At 39.5% G+C, this 22,636-nt stretch overlaps 1 protein-coding gene across 4 annotated transcripts in view; it reads right to left on the bottom strand.

The window, feature by feature from the left end:
- The window catches only part of MYO1B (myosin IB), a 2,891,345-nt gene that overhangs the window by 395,457 nt on the left and 2,473,252 nt on the right, over positions 1 to 22,636 (bottom strand). For 3 of the 4 annotated variants that reach the window (XM_044075201.1, XM_044075202.1, XM_044075200.1), the window contains one exon: positions 9,386 to 9,472. The exons of the other annotated variant lie outside the window; for it this stretch is intronic. In XM_044075201.1, coding sequence (XP_043931136.1) covers positions 9,386 to 9,472 — 87 coding nt within the window. The remainder of the gene's footprint in view (positions 1 to 9,385; positions 9,473 to 22,636) is intronic. 4 annotated transcript variants of the gene reach the window in all.

The raw sequence follows: 22,636 nt of genomic DNA, 5'->3' as shown, positions 1-22,636 counted from the left end.
CAAAGTGTAAAGACTTATCTCTGTGTGGAGGATTTAAATGGTACAACTGTGAATGGTCAAAACTTTCTCAGATTATATAAGAATGTCATTTGGTCTTGATAAATGTGCAAAAAGCAACCTTTAAAGCAGGAAAGCTACAGCACCAAAAAAAATATCAGTTTCTGACAAGAATGTGATATAAAAGAACTTGAGCAAGGGGACTGTATACATATTTGGGAACTGATGAAGGATAAACAACAAAATATTAACAAGTGTGAATATAACTTGGCAAGGAATATTTAGAAGACTAAAATTAATACTGAAAACAGCTCTGACATCTAGGAACAAAGTCCAAGCTATAAACCAATTTGCTCTTCCTGTTCTAGCTTAACAGCTTTGGAGTGATTGATTGGCCCCAAAAGGTACTGGATCAGTTGGACAAGAAAACAAGAAAAATGTTTCATGCTTATCAAATGATTTATAAAAATCAGTGTATACCAAGATTATATATTCCCTGTTCTGAAGGAAGTATGGGCCACCTTGAAACTGATTATATGTACAGATCTGCAATTGTAGGACTGTATACATATTTGCTGACCTCATAAGATCCAAACATTGTGAAAGTTTTAATACATGAAGAGAACAAATCTAACATGACTTCCCTGCTTAGTTTAGTAGAAGTGTATCGGCGTCAAGCAGGAATGGAAATCAAACCAGAAATAGATAAAAATCAAGCATCAACTGAATGTGCCAAAAAACAAAAGAAAGAATATCAGATGAAAGATCATGTGAGAAGGCAAGAAATGCGGAAAATGCATAAATATAGTTCCAAGTACAGAAAACTCCTTGAGTAACCTCATGTCAATCAGAATTTAATGCAGAACGGTTAAGGAGTGGTGAAATTAAAAAGATGAAAGGTTAACATTGGTGGTCCAGGACAGTGGACTATGTACATGTTGGTTTACAAAGTCCATTCAACATGTTGGAGAAACAAACACATGCAGGTTTTGTAAAACACAACTATAAACAGTTGTAGATCTTGGTGCTGGGTGTGATACACTAATGTCAGTGGGCCTGTGTACTGAAAGGTATAACAATGTGGCAAGACTGTTGCATTGGGGATTATACAAACATTACAATATCATTCTGTATAATGCTTTGTGGCTGATGAAGTTTATATCACATGGGATCACCCATTACCAATAGTTCAATAGTTTTTATCAAAAACAGTAGGATTTTAATTAACTAAATGTTTAGCAACAGTGGAATCAACTACAGCTATAGCTGCTGGATCAGGTTTGAGAACAATGTATAAAAACATTTACTTATTTATAAAAAATTTAAGACTGAGGAACTTGATACATTCCATCTGCCTTTTTAGGGGAAGTTGGCTGACTAACAGGAAAACTGTAGACAGTAACACACATCCTCTAAAGCAGACAGAGCAGGGGGAATGGGTGTAGGTTCTGGAAATTCATTCTGTAACAACTCAATAGTATTTTCTGAGGGACTGAGAAACCTCATTGTTCTTCCACTGAAAACCTTGTCACATACATGGATCATACGGCTATACTTTAGAAACTCTTATGCTATGCTGATGAGGTCAATAAAAAGCTGAAAAATGCATGTCCACAGTTACTGGCTTAATTGATCTAAATTTTGTTCTTACATTCTGCTCCCTTCTATATCATTGTTCTATTAATACAGTCTAATATTTGACTTCCCTCTACAAAAAGTCCATTGATCTACATCTATCAATTTCAGCAACACCTTTCCCATTATTTTCACTAGTATATACATAAACACTTTATACTCGGATTGAAATGGGTCTTAATGAAGCTGGGTCTGAAGTGTCTTCACCATCTTTGGGTAATACAGCCACCACAGCTTTCTTCCAAAATGCTGATGCTTCCACTCATTTTAAAATACTATTAAAACAAAATATTCCAGATCTTTATCCCTTTCTTCCCTCCTGACTTCCAAACTTCCACAGAAACAGCATCTGTTCCTGGAGACTTTCCTGCAGATTGATTATATAAATCCGTTTATATCTCATCTCCTCCTATCTTTAGTATGAGTTGCTGAGCCTCATCTTCCACTAAGAATGGCATAATTAAGTTTTCCAGAAATATTGCCATTTGTGTTTTCTTGGTTTCCACATTCTCTGTTTTATATAAAATTTCATAAAATTTCTGAAATATCTCTAATACTGCTACAAAATCTCTGATTATTTTGCTTGTCATAGGTTCCCTAAGCCTGGCAACAACCATTTCTACTTTTTGTTGTCTAAGTCATTGTGCTGAAAGGTTTTATGCTCCAGAGTTATAAAAAATAGTTACTTGACAGCAATGTTTCTAAACTCATGCATATTATTCAACTACTTCCTTATTTTCTGTTTATAACTCTGCAGTTTCTCCTTTTCTTATTCAGTGAGATTAACTTTATTCTGCAATACTTTAACCTTTGTCAAACCCTCTAAATAATTCCTATTAAATCTTACCCATATCTATTTCTCAACTCCATTTTCATTTTATCCTATTCAATATCTATCCCTTCTGAAGAAATTTCTATCTTCTCTAATAACTCACAAATAATTTCCACTACCTATTCCTTAAATTCCTCTCCTTTTAACTAATAGGTGGGAAAGCCCCAGTGTATATTTTTTCATTACCCTGCATTTTTATCTCACATTTTACCAGTGCATGATCTGAAATAGTTATTAGAAAAATATCAACATTTTCAAATAATTGCACATGCTCCTGTTGAATATAAATTCTAACCACTCTCACCTAGTTACTGTACCTTGAGTAATAATATGTGAATTCTGTCTGAGGTCCTACTACTGAATTCATATCTTCCACATCACATATTTTCATAAATTTCCTCAGAAATCTGCCCACTTTTGTTAAACTTCCCTTCTAGGTCTCCCTGACACATCCTAATCACTACAAACCAAGTTCTACTTCCCACCTATAAGTAATATTCCCTGCCAAAAGCTGATTATTCTTCCCCATATTTTCTTAAGCTCCAAAATAGCAGATTTTGGTGGAATGTAAATATATGCAAACATAATCCTCCTCTCTTACCAATAGACCCTTACTACTATAAATCTATCATTACAGATTTTTTCCTCTTCTATTACTACTGGAGCCTCTCTAGCAATCAGTATCATTACTCCCCATCATGAAATATTTCCTTTGTTGAATCCACATGATCATTTCTTTCCAAATGCATCTCTTGCAATTTTTTTATTCACACACTGCATTTCTTCATATAATTTAATAATTTTTCCATTTATCTGTACCTGTGAGGCCATTTAAAGATAGTATGGCTAGAGTAGAAATTATGTTAAAAAGCTATTGTTCCTACTTATTACACATGACATCTTTTTAATACCCATCTACAACTTTTGTCATACACACACACACACACACACACGCAGGCAAATCTTTTCTACACTTATTTCTTCTCAACTCCATTTGAATCTATGGCACATTTTCAAGATTTTCTGCTTTAATGAAAACTCTAAAATAGAAAACTAAATACATTTTAAGAACAACCCCATCCCCTATTAACTTACAACAAACAAAATTATGTGCAGTTTCAACAAATGAAGTTTAGCCCTCCAGATAGGATCAATACTCCAAATTGACAGCTGCATTACCTAAGCTAAAAGTAATTTCAGTGTTGCTTGTCTTTTTCCCAATCACCTTAATCACCCAAAGCCAGACTCTGGTTCAAGTCTAAGATAAGATAATTCTGATTCTTCTAGTCAGCCTCTGTGCTTTTCTCTCTCTCTCTCAAGCATTTTCCTTTAGAACAATAGAAAAGATTTCACTGGCAAAGTCTCTCTATGAGCTTTACTGTCAGAAGAGTGACAAGAAGAATCCCCTTCTGATTGCTGGTTCACTTTTTGCTGCATAACGTATCTCCTCCTTGGCCTATTCTACATTCAAAAATGTATTGATCCTCCAGGGAAAAAAACTTCTGAAGGCAGATGGATACAGCAGCTTGAATCTCACACCTATCTCAAGAAATTCCCTGGTTTATGGAATAAATTTGCTTCCCTTTTGCCTTGCTTACAATGAATAATTTTCCACAAATGTTCTGACCTATTTCAATTTTAATACTTTCCCTTTCTTCCATAGTTTTGTCAGGATCAGCTCTTTCTGCTGGTATGATTGCATCTTTACTAATACAGGTCTTGGCTGCTTTCTCATGGCAAGGTTTGGAACATACACTCTATGCGCACTCTCAATTAACAACATTTGCTGTTTTTCTTTTCTTTTTTTTTTTTTTTGCTTAACAGCTGCAGGATTCTAAAAGGCCAGTGTTTTCTTTTCACTTTTTCTACTTGATTTTCTTTTAGGTTCTCTAAATTTCTTCTTCACTGGCATCCAGGTAGTGTACTTACTAGTCAGTAACTTAATTTTATCAAAATGACAATTTCAGTGGCTCCCTTTTCTTAAAGGAGCACTTTACAAGCATTTACCTCACTGAAAGAATCTGATGAACTAATATAAAAATAAATCAGATTTGTACATGCACCAAACAAGGAATTACAGTAAAGAGAACCTAATGAGTCCACTCTGAATGGAAAAATTCAGTGCAGTCACCAATCCAATGCATGGGAAAAGACAGCTTATCAATGGCAAGGATTCTGCAAAATGTGTTCTGTACACCAACGACGCACTATAAAAACAGGTTTCTGCAACCTTATTTCCTCACCTTACACAAACTTTGCCACACAATCATGTCACATCCTTCTTATGATTACGAAAACCTATTAAATCTGGTCTAGACTTCTGATCAACTTACTAGGAAAGGGCTTGATCTTTTGATCCTCCAGCTGAGAAGGTTTTTTACCAAGATAAGTCAATGACATCAGTAACTCCAAAATATCCACCAGCACAGGACCCGGAGACCGCCAAAAATAACAGCAACTCTTCAAGGCAAAAGTTTAATGAACGTTCATTAAACTTTTGCCTTGAAGAGTTGCTGTTACTTTTGGCGGTCTCCGGGTCCTGTGCTGGTGGATATTTTGGAGTTACTTGGTTTAGTTGCTGCATTGATTTGGTTCAATGACATCAGTATAACAACTTTTTAAGTAGAAGCTAAACTACAGAAACAGTATCAAATCAATTATAAACCATGGTACAATTTAATGTTTTACTCCTTTTTAATGTTACCTCTAGCTCACAGGTAGTTAATAAAGACACCATTCTTTATACCATTTGTTTTTTTTTAAACAGTGTGCTCACCTACATGCTTTGCTTATAACAGTTTAAGTTACAGCACAGGGCTCAACTGAAATTTCTATATACAGAATAACAAAATTATAAAGCTACATCACACTGAAATGAAAGAAGACATTATAATTGCATAATAAATTACATAACAGGCACTAGTACCTAGAGATTACTGTCAATCAAATGCCCTACAATTCATATTGATAAACTTTATCAAAAACACTGATGAGTTCTTTTAAACAAGTCTAAATTACACTGCTGCTGTAAGCATTAGGAAGCATTATAATTTTACAATTTTACTGCAAGGGATTCAACTCAGAGTTGTGTCTTATCATTCTAAAACTAAACAAATAGATGTAAGACATCTGCCGGAGGTACAGCTTGTATGATGCAATTAATTATCTTAAGTGACTGAAAATCTAGAGCCAGCTTTAAAAACTGGCCACAACAAAAGTAAATGCAGAAAGTTTTAACACATTTTCCCTCACAACTACACATACCTTTTCAAAATTATATATGCCTATATATACTTTTTTTCTTGAGAGATGGGTTTGATATACTTGTTTGAAGGATATAACTTTTGTATTCTTTTTCTAAACACATTGAAACTTCTGGGGTTAATAAGCTTTGGGACATGACTCTTCAGTACATGACATGATTCTGCATATAGGAAATATAAAAAAACATGGAACCAACCCATTTAAAATAAGTAAATAAATAAATAAAAAATAAACACACACACACACACATATATATATATATATATATATATATATATATATATATATATATATATATATACGATTTACAATCAAAAGGCAGAAAGTCAGTTGAATGACAGGCACCAACTTGAACATGGTAGGAGCGACAGTCAGAAGATCGTTAACAAGGCAGGGACACAAAGCATGGTTGTCAATAGCAGCTTTTGATATTATCGACAAAACATACTCAATGTTGTCACGTCGACTGTTGGACCTATTTAATATGCATGAGTCAGGAATATGCATTGGTAACATCACTGTTCGCAGTCGTGAATGTCGCGTTTATGACAGTAATCCTATATAATTAGCCAGTTGTGAACTCAAGTAGTGTGTATATTTCTAATTCTCAAATTGAAAGAAAATATAAAGTTAAGATATCATTGGAAGCACTTTTACTGCTTACTGTGTTGTGATTATTTTATGATCCAGTCATGGCATTTTAAGGAGCAGAAAATAATGGGGAACATAAGATAAGAATTTGTCTCTCTCCTGAAACTCCGGCCTTATCACCCGTACTCTTCCATACATAGTTCCCTCCTGGTACTTTAACTTCTCTTAAGTTCTGCCATACTCTGTTTAATGTTTTGTCCATTTGTGGCTTCTAAAGAAGTTTATAACATATATTTTGATTCATAATCTTACTCATCTGTCCATGTACCTATCCTTTTTGGCCACACACACAAACATACACACACGCACACACGCACACACACACACACACACACACACACACACACACACACACACACCTTATGCACTCTGTCAGCTTCTCTTCTTCAGTTTCTCAACTATGAAGAATATACAATACATCTCTTACCCCAAGTCTACTGTTTAATACCTTATCTTATTTTTGCTTCTGTCAGTATGTACTTTTGACTTCATCTAATATGTATACAATACACTGGACAACTTATATGCTTGTAAATGTGCTACTCTATATTTGATTTAGTATTTAGTTGACTTATGTCTGTATTGCCATTTTATATGCTGGACAGCAACTTTATATTCTTTTGACAGACATTATGAATTTGTCCCAGGTATGAGTGGCACAGTGGTGCAGTGGGTAGTGTTGATGCCTAACAGCAAGAGGTTCTCTGTTTTGGTTCTTGGCAGGGGTACCTCCTTGGCAGAATTAGCATGTCCATCCTGTGCTTGTGAGAGTTTTCTCAGGGTGCTCCAGTTTCCTCGTACATTCCAAAGACATGCAATAAGGTGGATCAGAGACTGTAAATTGCCCATAGATGTGAGTTCATGCATGTGTGATACAGAAGAAAAAGATAGCAATCTACTTTTTTCCCCCCTTTGACTTGACAACTCTGTGGGGATGCCAACAGTCAGATGCAACTCATAAGAGAGTGAGCAAGTGGCAGAAATGGATCCATGCCTCTCATTTCACTGTTCCACTCAACATAACATGCATAAATAAATATTTCTCTGTTATTTCTGTGTTGGAAATATACACCACCACCTCTCTAAGCAAACACACTAGTATTGCATTCAGTTTTACTTATTCAAAGCTACTAAATGGATAAAAAGGTCTCACTGAACTAATGGTCCACTTATCATAAATTTTTTCTTGGTATAAGTAAGCAAGTTATACCTAAAACTCCGAATTATCATCTACTTACTCACAGTTCGGCTGCTGCTCACAATTGAAGGGTCATCTAAGTATTCCGATATGAGACACTTGGCTACACAGACTGTGTCTGCAAATATAACACTTCCAAGTTTATACTCCAGGGTGTAGTGGCAGAACCTTCCCCCTTTTAGGCAGGTGTGGGTGGGGCTTACCCTCTGGGGGGGGGGGCACTTTTTTTTTAAAATCCACTGTTGATCACAAGTATACAGTGAGTCAAGCAATTGGCAACAAATTTGTGAAACTTGAGTGGCTGGTGTTCTAGTTTAGAATGTAGATCCAAAGTCCTGTTATAACAGAGCAGCTGTAGTACCTTGACAGGAAAGATAAATGAAGATGGCATAAAGATATATAAAAAGAGAAAGTTTAGGATTAGACAACACCATCGTACAAGTATTTGGTGCTGCTCAGTAGCTGACTCTAACAAAGTTTTAATGGGAATAAGGATTGATGACTAAGATTTCCGGATAAAATAAATTTCAAGAACTGGGAGTAGCTACACTGAATGCATAGTTTGTACTGTACCCGTAAATATGCTCCATATGATCTTAAATCTCTGCAAGGAATAATGATTATTAACAGTATTAATTTACTACACTTCTGCACTGTGATATCAGTGTGGGCAGTGCTCAGATACAGACAGAAACACATTATGAAACAGTGTGAAGCAGTCAATGTGTTCTTGGAAATTGCAGTGATGAGATTCTATAGTGCAAGACTATCAACTACAACGAGAACAGTTTCAAGTTTTTTTTTAAATTCAGATGACTTAAGGCCAAGCAAGGTAGGATATCCAAAGAGTTTATAGGGCACAAGTTACTGACACTGGCAAGTATAGAGTTAGACAAAGTTTAAACTTACAAGCATTTAATGTCTCAGTATGTCATTCTCTGATTAAGTACAAATCCAAGATACTCAAGTCTAGGCCCAAAATTAAGGGGCATGTACTTGTGATACAAAGTCTAGCATCCTCCTTTTCGCTCAACACTGTCCTAATTCCATCTCAAAAGCACAATACAATTTTATTTAATGAAAGTATCTTCTTGGCTCACAAGTTAATGCATCCAAAACTCACTGAAACAATTTTAAATGCAAGTTTTCTTCTTAAAAGTGAAAGTCTACTACCTGCATACCCTCTAACTTACATAAAAGACTCCAAGTCACACAGCAGTAGGAAACGGGGAGAAAAGTTGCATTTAAAACGTACTGTATTAAGTTAGGGCCACAGTAACTTGTGAAGAACAAGAACAGGAATAATTTTATAAGGTGAGAATTTTATGTCTGCAATCTATTTGGCGGTCAAGTCAGAGAATTTGGTCAAGTACATGATCTCTTTGGCTTGGATCATTAAACTGCATACTTCAGGTTTTTCACCTTACCAAAGTGAATGGTATTTGTGCAATGCTAGAATTCACTCATACAATTCTTGTGTTTTCCCACTGACTAATCAAGTTGTTTATTAATTAAAAATGCAGCACTGGTAGTACTAAAGAAAATATTCCTGAATTATATTTTACACAGATTAAAGCAAAATGATCTAAAGTTCCTACAACATAGTTGGCACAAAGCATTACCCCAGTAAAGTTCCATGGCAATGTCTGGCAAATTTGCAACTTGTAAGTAACTGATTAACTTAGGAAATCATCACAGTGCAAAAGCAAAATCACTTCTCCACCTTTTGAACATGATTAGTAACAGACAAGCATTAGTAGAATTTTGTAAGTCACAGGCTGGATTATGTGGGGACAGTCTCAAAATACCTTTAGTCCAAGCCAGTAAGCCCAAATGACTGCCACTGCATGCTTACACCTGGCCTCCTCCTTCAGTCGTTTCAATTCCCTTCGAGCCTAAAATGTTTAGATAATCAATGAAGAGACTGCCCCAAAGAGATATACCATACAACAACCTAAGGAAGTGAGCCTCCCACAAAAGTGAACAGGTGATTTATAGAATAAAAAGAGCCACAAAATCATACCAAACAAAATAAAAACCCAGCAAGAAACAAGTGCTGTAGATCTGTAGGACATTAATGCAATTCTCTGGACCATTTACCAAATGGAGCATGAAATAAACCATCATATTTCATACTTCTCAGTAATGTTGTTCCACAATTCAAGATTGAATAAGGAGAATTAAATTCTTGCTCAAAATCAGTTTTATTTAACTGGAAACGATGGAATCACAGTTTTAGTGCAGAAATGTTTTCTACATAAAACTGGACTAAGTTTAACTCTGATAAAACATTTCCCTTCTCTATAATAATAACCAACAGAAGATAAAATAAAAAAATGTGATTCAGCAGCAAAACAGAGACATTTATGTATGTGAGCTGTTACCTTCTACTCTACGAACGGATTTCATTAGATTCATTACAATATACACAATAACTGCAAGTATGAAAATGAGCAAGAAAAACATGTAAAAAAAACCCCACATTACTAGCATGTGATAAAAAATAAGAATATGTTCAGCTGTGAGCAACAGACAGCAAAGGTAGCTTTAGCACTTAGCTGTCCTGTACAGCTTGCATCTCATATGCCACATTTTAGTTTAGTACAATTATAATATTCATTGTTTTTTTTTTTGCTCATATTGCAGCATATCTTGGCCATCAAGCAAACTAATATAGTGAATAAGGTTAGATGAATGCTCCTAAAAGGAAAAAAAAAACTTGGATCTAAACACGACAGTTAAGCATAAAAAAAACTGCCAAATATGATTGCAGGGTATAAAATTATACAATATGCATTCCATGTTGTCCTACATTTAGTAAAATGTTATTCTCCAGAGCTATTTGAATGTCAAACACAGTTTAACAGAACATTTTTAGCAGTCATGTTTTCTCTAGATGCAACCAAACATTTTATTGGAGAGGAAGACGAATTGAGCATGTGTTACAACCAAGGATAAATTTACTGAATGCACATTGGATTAGCAGCAAAATACTTCCAAACATTAATCAGATAAAATATCAAAAATTATTAATTTACTTACTATGCAACAGAAAACTGGCTCAGTGTCTGCTTTAATACTACTAAATCTCATACTGTACGCACTCCTGGTCTCGACACTGCAGCCTGTTAGAACTAGTTAAATGGATCATAATCTGTTACTGCTAAACTGATGAAAGATGATAACCTGCCACCAAAGCTAGAGAAAGGCAAACAGTCAAGAAACTGCCACCAAAGCCACTGAGAAATAGTCATATTTTTACTTAAAGATCCAGTGAAGTCAGTAGTCAAAAAACTGCATGAGGTATGAAGCAGGCAAAACACTGCTACACAGATATAAGCCAAGAAATTGTTGCCAAAGCTGCTAGATATGAAAACAGTCATGTAAACTGCCACCAAAAGGAGATGAAGTTCGACTAGGTTAGCTAGGTCCCTATGAAAAAGAAGAAGATGTCTGATGTACACTTACCTTACAACGTGGACAACAATGTATGTACTATTCAAATGTGCCTAATACATGACAGTGAACAAAAACATCCATGGACAGCCAATTACCTAAATACAAAGCCACTCCTATAAATAGTGAAATTGTTGTTAGTCATTGCAGACTTGCCGTACTCCTCTAAATAAATGTTCTGCTGTAGAAACTGATGTACAATTTCAGTCAAAAAGCAAACAAACTCACAAAGGTCAGGAAAGAAGATATGTCATAAGCTGATGTTAAGTACATTTCAGAAAGGTTCAGTCCTTCAAATAGTGCAGGCTAACCTTGAAGGTGGCAAGAGTTTCAAAAGAACTACTTTTAAAATCAAATGATGCAAAGTTTCAAGTCAAAGCCATGACTTACTGAATCAGCAATCATAGTACCTTTTTATACATATGTAAAATTAAAGGAGCAATTTTAGGGGTCCATCAGATTATGGTGAATGCAAAGCATGTGAGACATTTTTAAACTATAACCACCCATTTGCTATGTACTGTGGCCTCACTGACATAATAGCCATCAAGAATTACACATTTTCTGGAAGAAGACTGTCATGGCCTCCATAATGCACCTTCACAAAGTAAGTAGCTCCTGCCAATTCCTTCTTCAGCCACCACATGATGGTGAGAACAAAAGGGATTACAAAAGCAACCTCCAATCAAACACATCCTTCTCTACTGTATTAACAAATACTTTATAGGTTATAACAAACCTGAAGACATAGAACTCATTACAGAATTAGAAAAGAAAACACTTAAGTGAAGGAGTAACTATTTACATCTCTCAATGAACAAGAATGACCGAAATTACGAGACAAACTGAAGTAAGGTAATGGGAGGGGCGTGAAAGGGAAGCCCACCTAAACAAACAAGTAAACACCCAGCTTGTCTGACAGCTGACTGCAATTGCACTGGTGTCACCATATGCAGTGTAAGTTGCAGTCATATTGTAACGTCACAGAGCACCTCTCTTTTTTGTTAAAAATTTACTAATCATTCAGTTCTTGCAACACCCAACAATTCAACACATCATTTTACTGTGATTAACATATTAACAGACAGACACACATACACAGTTACAGAGTAGACTATTAATGCTTTAGATGTGAAAAAAAAAAATTGTCGGTCAATCGGGTAAATTAGCTGAGACCAATGAGTATCTCAGTACCAATAGCATCCAAATAGGTGACAGCCGCATGAAGACAATGTGGTAAAATAAAAGAGAGTAGTTAAGCTTCTTAAGCTAGTACAATGCACAGTCTGGTTTGTTCCATGATGATACATTCCATGGCCTTACAGACCAGGCTCGTCAGGCTAATAGGGCGATAGTTCCCGAGATCAGTGGTGGCTCCCCCTTTGTGGAGTGGGATAACTGTTGCTGTGCACCATTCAGTGAGCACAAAGCCTGACGTGAGGCTATGATTGAACAAGGTGCTTAGGTGGGGAGACAGTTTGTTCTGAAGTTCATGTAAAACGCAGTCTGGGATGTTGTCCGGTCCCATGGATGCTGTGTTTTTGGCTTCAGAGAGTGCAGCTTTTACCTGTGTAGTTGTGATTACAGTGACTCTGCATTCTTCCTGTATAGATATGGTCCCCTTTAGGGGGTGAGAGGGGGGGTAAAGTTAGCACTGAGCCTATCTGCCAGGGTGTTGGCAATATCAGTTGGTTCTGTAATTTTTGTGCCGTTGTGCTGTAATTCAGAGTAGATCTGGGTGTTGCCATTGAGATTCATGACATAGCTACAGAATACTTTGTGGTTGTCCCTAGAATCAGTGGCGATTTTGTTTTCACAGCTAGCTTTGGAGGATCTTACAAGGGATCTCAGCTTCTTACTGAGGCTGACCAGGGAGCTCCTCCACTCATGGGATTTTACTCTCTTTTGCAACAGTTTCTTCCTTAGAGTTTGTTTATGGCAGGGGACCACCAGATTGGCTTCCTTTTTTTGGAGGATAGTGTCTTGGTTCTGTTTGGGATAGCGATCCATGCGGTCGTGTAATTGCTTATAGAGTGCATTTGTGTAGGATTCAGCAGTCATAACTGTATTGTCCATCTGCATGGGTGTCATGAAGTTCGCCACTTCTGTCTTAAGAAGCATGAAGTTGGCTTTGGAGAAATTTTTTCCTATGGTTTCCTTAATGGGGTGTGTTTTTCATATAATTTTGGAAGGACAACATTTTATTTCTTGTCAATATTTTTAAGCTTATAGTTAAAGAATATGCTTACATTTTTTTCTAATGCCACTGCAGTGTTATGACTCACTGCTAGTTGTACTGTGTTTTATGGTAATTTAATACAAATCCTAATAAATATCATCCTTTTCTGTTGTTAATGTGTAATTTCCTGTAAACAGTTCTGTAAGTGGTTTAATTCTTCATTACACTCATTTTTCTGTTTAACACATTTCAGCATTCTCATTCAACTTCCAAAACATTTTGTATGACAACAAGGAAGGATCCAAAGAGTTATACATAAAACAAAGTTATGTCTTACCATAATGTTCCATCTGTGTTGTCGATCTTCACTTATCCTTTACTCTGGGTTTGATTCTGTATCTCAGAATCGACGCAGCCATTATTCCAGCTCGCACCTTCCAAAAACGTTCGAGCTCAGCTCTACCCATAATGCTCCTCACAGGATTACCTCAGACAGAGTTTGCCTAAGATAGTGACCGACAGGAAATAACAGACCAGAGACCATATCTGTAGTCCTAAAAGGAAAAACAATCTTTTGGGTAGATCCCTTCCACCAAGAAACCCAAAGGGCAGGGGGAAGGAGGGTGGGGATGTCAAGGATAAGTGAATATCGACAACACAGATGGAACATTATGTTAAGGCCTAAATTCGTTATCTGATGTTGTGAGTCTTCACTTAATCCTTGATTGTGGAACAGAGGCCCCACCAAACTAAATCTTGGGAGGTCTCACGGAAGTATATTCATAAGCACCATCGAGCCAAATGATGCTCATCCCTTAGAGACCAGATCCAGCTTGTAATAAGTAACAAAGGTATGCGGGGATGCCCAAGTAGCCACTGCACATATATCGACTACAGAATCCCTGGAATGAAAGACTGCAGAAGTGGCTACTGCCCTTGTCAAATGTGCTTTAGCAGGTCCTGGTAATTGCACTTTCCTTTTGTTATAAACGAAGGTTATAAAATCCTTGTGACATTTAGCCGCAGTAACCTTATAAACTGGTTTCCCCATAGCAAGCAGAATAGAAAGAAACAAACAACTGATCAGATTTTCTGATTTCCTTTATTCTGTGAAGGTAAAAACATAATTGGCTGCCCACATCTTGTAAATGCAGACAATATTCACTGTTGTTTGAGAAATTGGGGAAAATATAGGAAGATGTACTGTTTGATTGATATTTGTCTCAGACACTATCTTTGGTAGAAAGGAAGGATTTGTTCACAATGAGACCCAGACCTTATGAAAAATTAGATAAGGAGTGTTGAAAGATAAGGCTTGTAGCTCAGATATCCTCCTGGCAGATGTAATAGCAATCAAAAATAAGGTTTTCCAGGAAAATAACTTCAAATCACAATTTGTGGATGGGTCAAATGGGGAATTAATTACAGACTGTAGCAAGAGATTTAAATCCCGGGGTGTAGAAGGGTCTTTGTATGGGGGTCTGAGCATTAAGGTTCCCTTCAGAAAAGCTTTACAAAGTTTGAGGGATATTAGCTCTGTATCATTTAGACTACTATAAAAGTTTGAAATTGCAGCTAGATGCACTTGCATAGTCGAGGAAGATGCTCTTGCTTTGAAAAGTGATTCCAAAAACTGCAAGACCCTATCAAATGGTGCAGAATATGGATCAAGGTTACTCTTTGCAGCCCATTTTGAAAATGTTTGCCACTTGCCAAAGTACAACTGTCTAGTCGAAGGTTTGTGGGAGGCTAGAACTATTTGTTGAACTAGGGAGGTGAGGGCAGTATGCCTGGCAATCACTGGAACTGGAGAAGCCATGCAGTGAGCTTGAGGTTTTGAAGATTTGGATGAACTAGTCCCTCTGGATGGGACAATAGGTCTAGAGCTGAGTCCAGAGTCCAAGGTTTCCAAATTAGGTGAGGCCAAAGAAAGGGAAACCATATCTGTTGAGGGCAGAATGGAGCAATGAGAATTATCCTGTTTTTTGACCTGTTGGCTTTCTTTAAAAACTGGGATATGAGATGAATTGGGAGAAAGGTGTACAACAGACTGAGGGGCTAATTGTGAAAGATAGCATCTCTGTGTCTCCCCCAAATGGGGGGATCAGGGCAAAGTAGCTGCTGCACTTGTTGTTCAGGGGTGATGCAAAGTGATAGCAGCAGGGCTGGTCCCATTGGTGGAAAATCCTTTGTGCCACCAAAGGATTGAGAGACCACTCACGAGGCATTAAACTGCTCCTGCTCAACTTGTCGGCAACCACTCTGGAGCTCCCGGGAATATGCATTGCAGTTAGAAAGGGGTGGGTTGAAATCGCCCACTGCCATACCCTGAGTGCTTCTTGACAAAGAGGGCAAGATCTGGTTTCCCCTTGCTTGCAGATGTACCAGACTACAGACATGTTGTCTGTTTGAATTGCAATCGATCCCAAGGAGAGGATTTCTTGGAATGATCGCAATGCTAAGAGCACTGCCCTCATCTCTAAAACACGGATACACAATTTGGCCTCCAGTAGGGACCAAGTGCCTTGAGGGACAAAGGGTATGCCTAACAAAATTTTGTTGGAGTGAAGCCTCCAACTGAGGTCTTTCTTGCATAAATTGGTGATCATTACCAGATGGGACATTGGTTAGTTCAGTAAGTACCACTGAGACGCATCTGCATGGGATATCTCGCAAGGGGAACTAAAGAGATGGGAGGTTGACACTGATCTTAGAGTCTGTAACAGTCTTGCAATCACCTTTTTGCAGTAAATAATTTGACTGATTTGCGATCTTATTCCTTGAAGTCTTCCTGGGGGGGGGGGGGGGGGACATGATGCTAGTGTTTGTGTTTAGCATTGCTCCTATGAATTCTAACTGTTGTGTTGGTTCTAGATGGGATTTTTCACCGTTTATAGTGATCTCCAGTGAGGAACAAGTTTGAAGAATGTAGTCTCTTGCCTGTAACAGTAGATGCCTGGTGAGAGTGGTAATGAGCCAATCGTCTAGGTATGGAAACAAGTGGAATCCTTGCAGACTGAAGTGAGCTGCTACCACTGCCATGCATCTGATAAATACCCTAGGGGTTGTGATGAGACCAAAGGGCAATGTTCTGAACTGATAATGACTGGCTCCCATACAGAAGCACAGGAATCTCCTGGAGCGCTTGTCCATTTTTATGTGGTAATATGCATCCAGAAGATCTACTGATCACATCCAATTGTCTTTTCCTAAGAACAGAGGTATAGACTGAACAATAACCATCCAGAATCTGGTTTGCTGAATTGACTTGTTCAAAACACTGAGATCCAGAATTGGTCTCTAGTCCCCTGTTTTCTTTGGCACTAAAAAGAATCTTGAGAAAACTCCGGATCCTATCTGGTCTGGTGGGACTGCTTGGATGACTCTTTTGCCGAGCAGTTTTTGAATTTCTAAGACTGATGCATCCCTGTAACTGGTTGGAACATCTGGGATTTTTGTGGATTGTCTAGGCTTCTTTGAAAATGGGATATTGTAACCTCTGGTTATAATCCTCTGCACCCAACTCTCCTTTGTTATCCTTAGCCAGGCAAGTAGGAGCGGGGATAATCATCCACTGACTGCCTCCAGAGGATGGCAATCAGGCCTCCTTTCAGGAACACTGATAGAAGTTACCAGGGAAAGAATCTCTGGAAACCTGATTTTGCCTCTGCCTCGAGCACACCATATTACATTAGAACTACCCCCCCTGCCCTGGTGGGAGTCATTGCCATGTGAGTCGTGAAATGGGCCCTGGGATTTTTTTTGAAACACAGCTTCCCACTTTTCTGGTTCCTGGAGTAAGACTGTTGAGGAGTGGAAAAGCATACACCCATGGCAGAAAGCATCTTTCCATCCTTCTCATATCTGGCAAAGGTCTCTTTAACTTTGGAGACAAAAAGGGATGACCTGTCAAAAGGAGCACTGATAAAAGAAGACTTGAATGGCTGTGCAAATTCACATAAGTGCATCCAGGCATGTCTTCTTATGGCTAATGCCAGAACCCGCTGCCCTAGTCATCCCTTCGGCTGCATGCACAATGAGCTCCATGGACAAATTGCATATCGAATCAAGGATTGCCAGCTAGGAAGCTACTTTGTCCTGAACCCCCTCAGCTACTGCTCCTGTCAGAGTATCTGATAGCTCCTTTATTATATCTCGTTGAAGTCTCATGAAATGTGCCATGAAGTTCAAGAACCTAAGTGCGAAGGTCAATGAGGCATATATTCGCTTCCCGACTCTATCTATTGTCTTACATTCTTTATTAGGAGGATGGATAGTAGGACTCTCATCAACAATCTCCTTTTTGGTGGCTGTCGCTACCACAATGGCATCTACTGGTATCCCTTTCAACCAATGCTGCTGATCCAGAGGAGCGGACAAAATGTGGTATGGTCTCTTAGGAATTGGCTCGATGGAATCAGGTATCTTCCAAGCCCACTTTGCAATCAATTTAATCAGATCATCAGCAGGTGAAGAGAGAGATCCAAGAGGTAGATGGATGGGCACAGAAAGCCTCCAGGTATACCAATTCCTTTGAGGAAGGCTGAAGGGAAGTCCAGCCACCCCTCTGTTTCAGGATCTCTACTATGTCTCCAAAAGAGACATCTTCCAGGGGTGACTTTGAGGAACCTTGCCCTTCATCAAAATCGGTATCTTCTGTGCAGGACTCTTCATGGGAGTCCAAGTGCTTCCTCTTGCACTTCCTCTTCAGGGGTATCTCCTTGGTGGGATAGGCTGGTGAGGTGTCCAAAGAGGACATGACCACCACAGTTGGATCCTGAGGTTTCTGTGCCCACTGTCCCAGGGCAGAGGATGGAGGGAGCTCTGAGTGAGAGGAAGGGAAGTGTTGTTGGTCCGACAAAAGTGGTATTGACTGTGAGCCCGCAGTGGACAAGGCCCTCTCTATGGCCTGGAAAGCAGGTCTCCCTGTACAGCAATGGGAGCTCTGAACCAAAATAGACTCCTTCGGAACAATGGTTCCATCCTGCACCAAGGAAGCTGCCTCCAAAGCCGAAGCCGAAGACAAACTCACATGTGCTGAAGCCTTGAGGAGCATGAATGGCTCAAACAACACTGGAGTGAAACCATGCTCCCTGGAATCGACAATGAAGCTGGGACTGTTGGCATCACGAACTAAGAAGGCTCAACTGGAGTCAGAGGAGGTAGAAGAAAGCACAGTAGATGGTCAAGTGTATTCACTGTTGCAGTCCTAACCAATGGGTTATCCAGCTCCCGGTAGCCCTCGATCGGCCAGAATACCAAAGGTAAGTAAAAATGACATCGGCTGTTGTCGGTTGTAAAGGACGTCAGGATGTCTGATACAAAAGGAGGCAGCCAATGGCACTTCCTCAGTCTTTCTTGCCATAACAGTCAGAAGCCCCCAGAAACCAAGGCTTAAACCAAATTTAGCCTGTACCATAGGAAAAGAGAAAAAGGGGGAAGGAGGGAGGGAAAGCAGGACTGCAACAGTGAATACACTCGAATATCTACATTTATGGTAAGTGTACACAACTGTACTATGTTCGTGTTTCACTGTTGTAGTCCTAACCACTGGGTTGATTACCAAAGCCCAAGGAACAGGGAGGAGGAAAGTACAGTTGTGTACACCTACCATAAATGTAGATGTTCGAGTGTCTTCACTGTTGCAGTCATAACTGTAGGGTGCTCCTGCCGGCAGGCAGCCCGAGGTCGGCCAGAATCCCAAAGTCTGGGTCCGGCGTCGGCTGTACAAGCTAGTACCCTGACGTCAGTACGCTCTGATACATAGTCCTCAGCCGACGCCATCTTCTCCAGCCTTTCTTGCCCTAGATGTCAGAAGTCACCAATAAAACAAAAATGAATCCGATAAGGAAACACAAATACACCACAAAAGAGAAAAAAGAGGGGATAGGAGGGAGGGAAACACCGACTGCAACAGTGAAGACACTCGAACATCTACATTTATGGTAGGTGTACACAACTGTACTATGTTCTTCGTGTTTCACTGTTGCAGTCATAACTGTAGGGTGGAATCTCAAAGCAGTGAAAAAGGGGAGGAGGCTTTAGACAGAAGAAGGGGAGGCAAGAATACCCTGCAAAACAGCAGAGGCAAAGCCTGCCCTGGTCTTAGAATACAGTGGAAGATTGTAGTGCTTGGAAAAAGTATGCACAGAACTCCAAGTGGCAGCTTCCAAGATCTCCTTGGTAGGAACTCCTCTGAGGAAAGCTGTAGAAGTGGCAGCTGCTCTAGTAGAATGACTTCTAATGGTACCTGGAAACTGTTTCCCATGATGAGTGTAACAAAATCTGATTCCATAAGCAATCCATTTGGAAATAGTCTGTTTAGAAATAGGTTTTCCAAGAGAACTGGAGGCAAAAGAAACAAACAATTGAGAAGACTTTCTGAACTCTTTAGTCTTGTCCAGGTAAAATCGTAACTGCCTGTGTACATCCAATGAATGCAAAATCCTTTCCCCTTTATTTTGAGGATTAGGAAAGAAAGTAGGAAGGTGAATTGTCTGATTTAAAGCCACTTTCAAAATCACCTTAGGCATGAAAGTAGGATTGGTCCTCAAGGATACTCTGTCCTGATGGAAAATAAGGTATGGTTCCACAGCCATGAGAGCCTGCAACTCTGAGACCCTTCTGGCAGAAGTCAATGCCAATAAAAGAACAGTCTTCCAAGATAGAAACTTGATATCTGAAGATGCAGCAGGCTCAAAAGGAGGCAAAGTAAGCTTTTCTAAAACATAATTAAGATCCCAGGCAGGAACAGGAGGGGTCCTGGGAGGCCGTAAATTTTCAGCCCCTCTCAAGAATTGTCTCACCAAAGGATGAGAAAAAACAGGAGGGTCAGAATTGAAATGAGCAGAAATAGCAGAAGCATGAATCTTAATGGAAGAAAAGGAGAGTCCTTTAGATAAAAGATCCGAAAGGTAAAGCAAAATAGAAGAGAGATCAGGTACCAGAGGATCCGAGCCTCGGTCCTGCATCCAAATACAAAACCTCTTCCATTTAGAGGCATAGGATTTCCTAGTGCTAGGCCGTCTAGCTTCCAGAAGAACATCCAAAACTTGTTTGGGAAGACTAGAGGAAATCAAACTCCTTTGAAGAGCCAAGCTGCCAGGCAAAGGGTCTTGAGATTGGAATGTAGTAACTGACCCTGATGCTGGGACAGAAGAGAAGGGTTCTGAGGGAGAATCCAAGGAGACTCCAAGAACAGGTGCTTTAAAGTTGGGTACCAAAACTGTCGAGGCCAATTTGGAGCAATCAAGATGAGGAACTTGGGCTTGTCCTGTTTTATCTTCAGTAATACCCAAGGTAGTAGAGGAAGAGGTGGGAAGGCATATCCTGAAAGGCTTCTCCAGCTGAAGGACAGGGCATCCACTTTCCAAGCTGTTTTGTGGAAGGACCTGGTGCAAAAGCGAGGCAGCTGGTGATTGAGATGGGATGCAAACAGATCTATCTGGGGACATCCCCAAACTGCAGTAATCCTGTTGAATAAGTTGGTGTCTAGCATCCATTCGTGAGGATCTGAAATGTTTCTGCTCGGGCTGTCTGCTAAGAGATTCTGTTCCCCTGGAATGAATTGAGCCTGGAGATGTAGATTCAAATTTAGAGCTGTGTCCCATAAGGCCATAGCTAGTCTGCAAAGGGGGTACGAATGAGAACCCCCTTGCTTGTTGATGTACCACATGACCGTGGTGTTGTCTGTGTGAATTAGCAGAGGCCCTGGTTGCAAAAGGTTCTTGAAGGCTAGAAGAGCATTTTGTACTGCCAACATTTCCTTCAGATTGATGTGCCAGTGAAGATGGTCCTTTGTCCAGGTTCCCTGCTGGCAATTGTCTAAAAAGTGTGCTCCCTAAGCATAATCCGAGGCGTCCGTGGTCAGGATTTGAGTAGGTTGAGGTAGACGAAAAGGCTTTCCTTCATTTAAAACACATGCCTGGACCACCAGAGGAATTCCCTCTGGAGACAGGGGATCAGAGGAATCAGAATATCCAGATTGTGGTGATGTTGTGACCATACACTTTTCAGATACCATTGAAGCTTTCTCATATGAAGCCTTGCATTTGGAATCAACAGAATGCAGGAAGCCATGTAGCCCAGAGTCTGCAGGAATTTCCTTGCAGTGAGCTGAGATAGAGTTGCCAAGGTGTTGAAAATAGAAGCCAGCTGTGTTTGTTTTTCTGGAGTGAGGAAGGCCCTTTGCAAGGTTGTATTTAAGAGGGCTCCCAAGAATACCATTTGTTGAGAAGGGATCAAATGTGACTTTTTTGTGTTCACTGAGAATCCCAGTAGGAGGAGAAGATGTTGAACGAAGTCCAGATGTTGAAGTAGAAGATCTTTGCTGTCTGCCTGAATAAGGCAGTCGTCCAAATAGGGGTAAATCTGGATCCCCTGAAGTCTGCAATAAGCCACTACTGGTGCCAGGCACTTGGTAAAGACTCTGGGCGCAGTAGATAAACCAAAGGGCAGTACAGAGAATTGAAAGTGCCTCGAACCTGCCTTGAACCTGAGGAATTTCCTGCGTTCCTGCCTGATGGGAATGTGTAAGTAGGCTTCCTTTAAGTCCAATGTCACCATCCAGGCATCCTGAGATAGCATTGGAATTAGTTGCTGCAGAGTAAGCATCTTGAATTTTGGAATTTCCAAAAAGGTGTTTAACACAGAAAGGTCCAGAATAGGTCTCCATGAGTTTTGTTTTCTTGGAACCAGAAACAGCCTTGAATAAAGCCTTTTCCCATCTCTGAGAGAGGAACAGGCTCTATGGCTCTCATGGCCAGAAGAGCATCCACTTGATTTAAGGCCTCTGACCAGTGATGTTTTGGCAGATCTGGCCAACCGTAAGCCCTTGGCAAAGTATGAAAGTGGAATTTGTAACCTTTTAAAATCACGTCCAATACCCATCTGTCCTGGGTAATATGAGTCCAATTTCTGTAAAAAAGAGACAGTTTTCCTCCGAGAGGGGCATCCAGGTGAAGGGGTCCTGCAGCCCAACTTAGAGAGTCATTGAGTTTGCTTTCTTTGAGATTGGGATCTGTCTTCTCCCCTTCTAGGTGAAGAAGCAGTCCATTGTCTAGATCTGTAAGAGAGCATCCACTTGATTTAAGGCCTCTGACCAGTGATGTTTTGGCAGATCTGGCCAACCGTAAGCCCTTGGCAAAGTATGAAAGTGGAATTTGTAACCTTTTAAAATCACGTCCAATACCCATCTGTCCTGGGTAATATGAGTCCAATTTCTGTAAAAAAGAGACAGTTTTCCTCCGAGAGGGGCATCCAGGTGAAGGGGTCCTGCAGCCCAACTTAGAGAGTCATTGAGTTTGCTTTCTTTGAGATTGGGATCTGTCTTCTCCCCTTCTAGGTGAAGAAGCAGTCCATTGTCTAGATCTGTAAGAGGCCTGACCTTGACCACGACCTCTGGAGCGTCTATATCTTCCCCTTT

Source organism: Protopterus annectens, chromosome 6.part0 (genome assembly GCF_019279795.1).
Source record: "Protopterus annectens isolate FY-2018-M chromosome 6.part0, PAN1.0, whole genome shotgun sequence".
NCBI lineage: Eukaryota > Metazoa > Chordata > Ceratodontiformes > Protopteridae > Protopterus > Protopterus annectens.
This window is presented reverse-complemented; position numbering and strand designations above follow the sequence as displayed.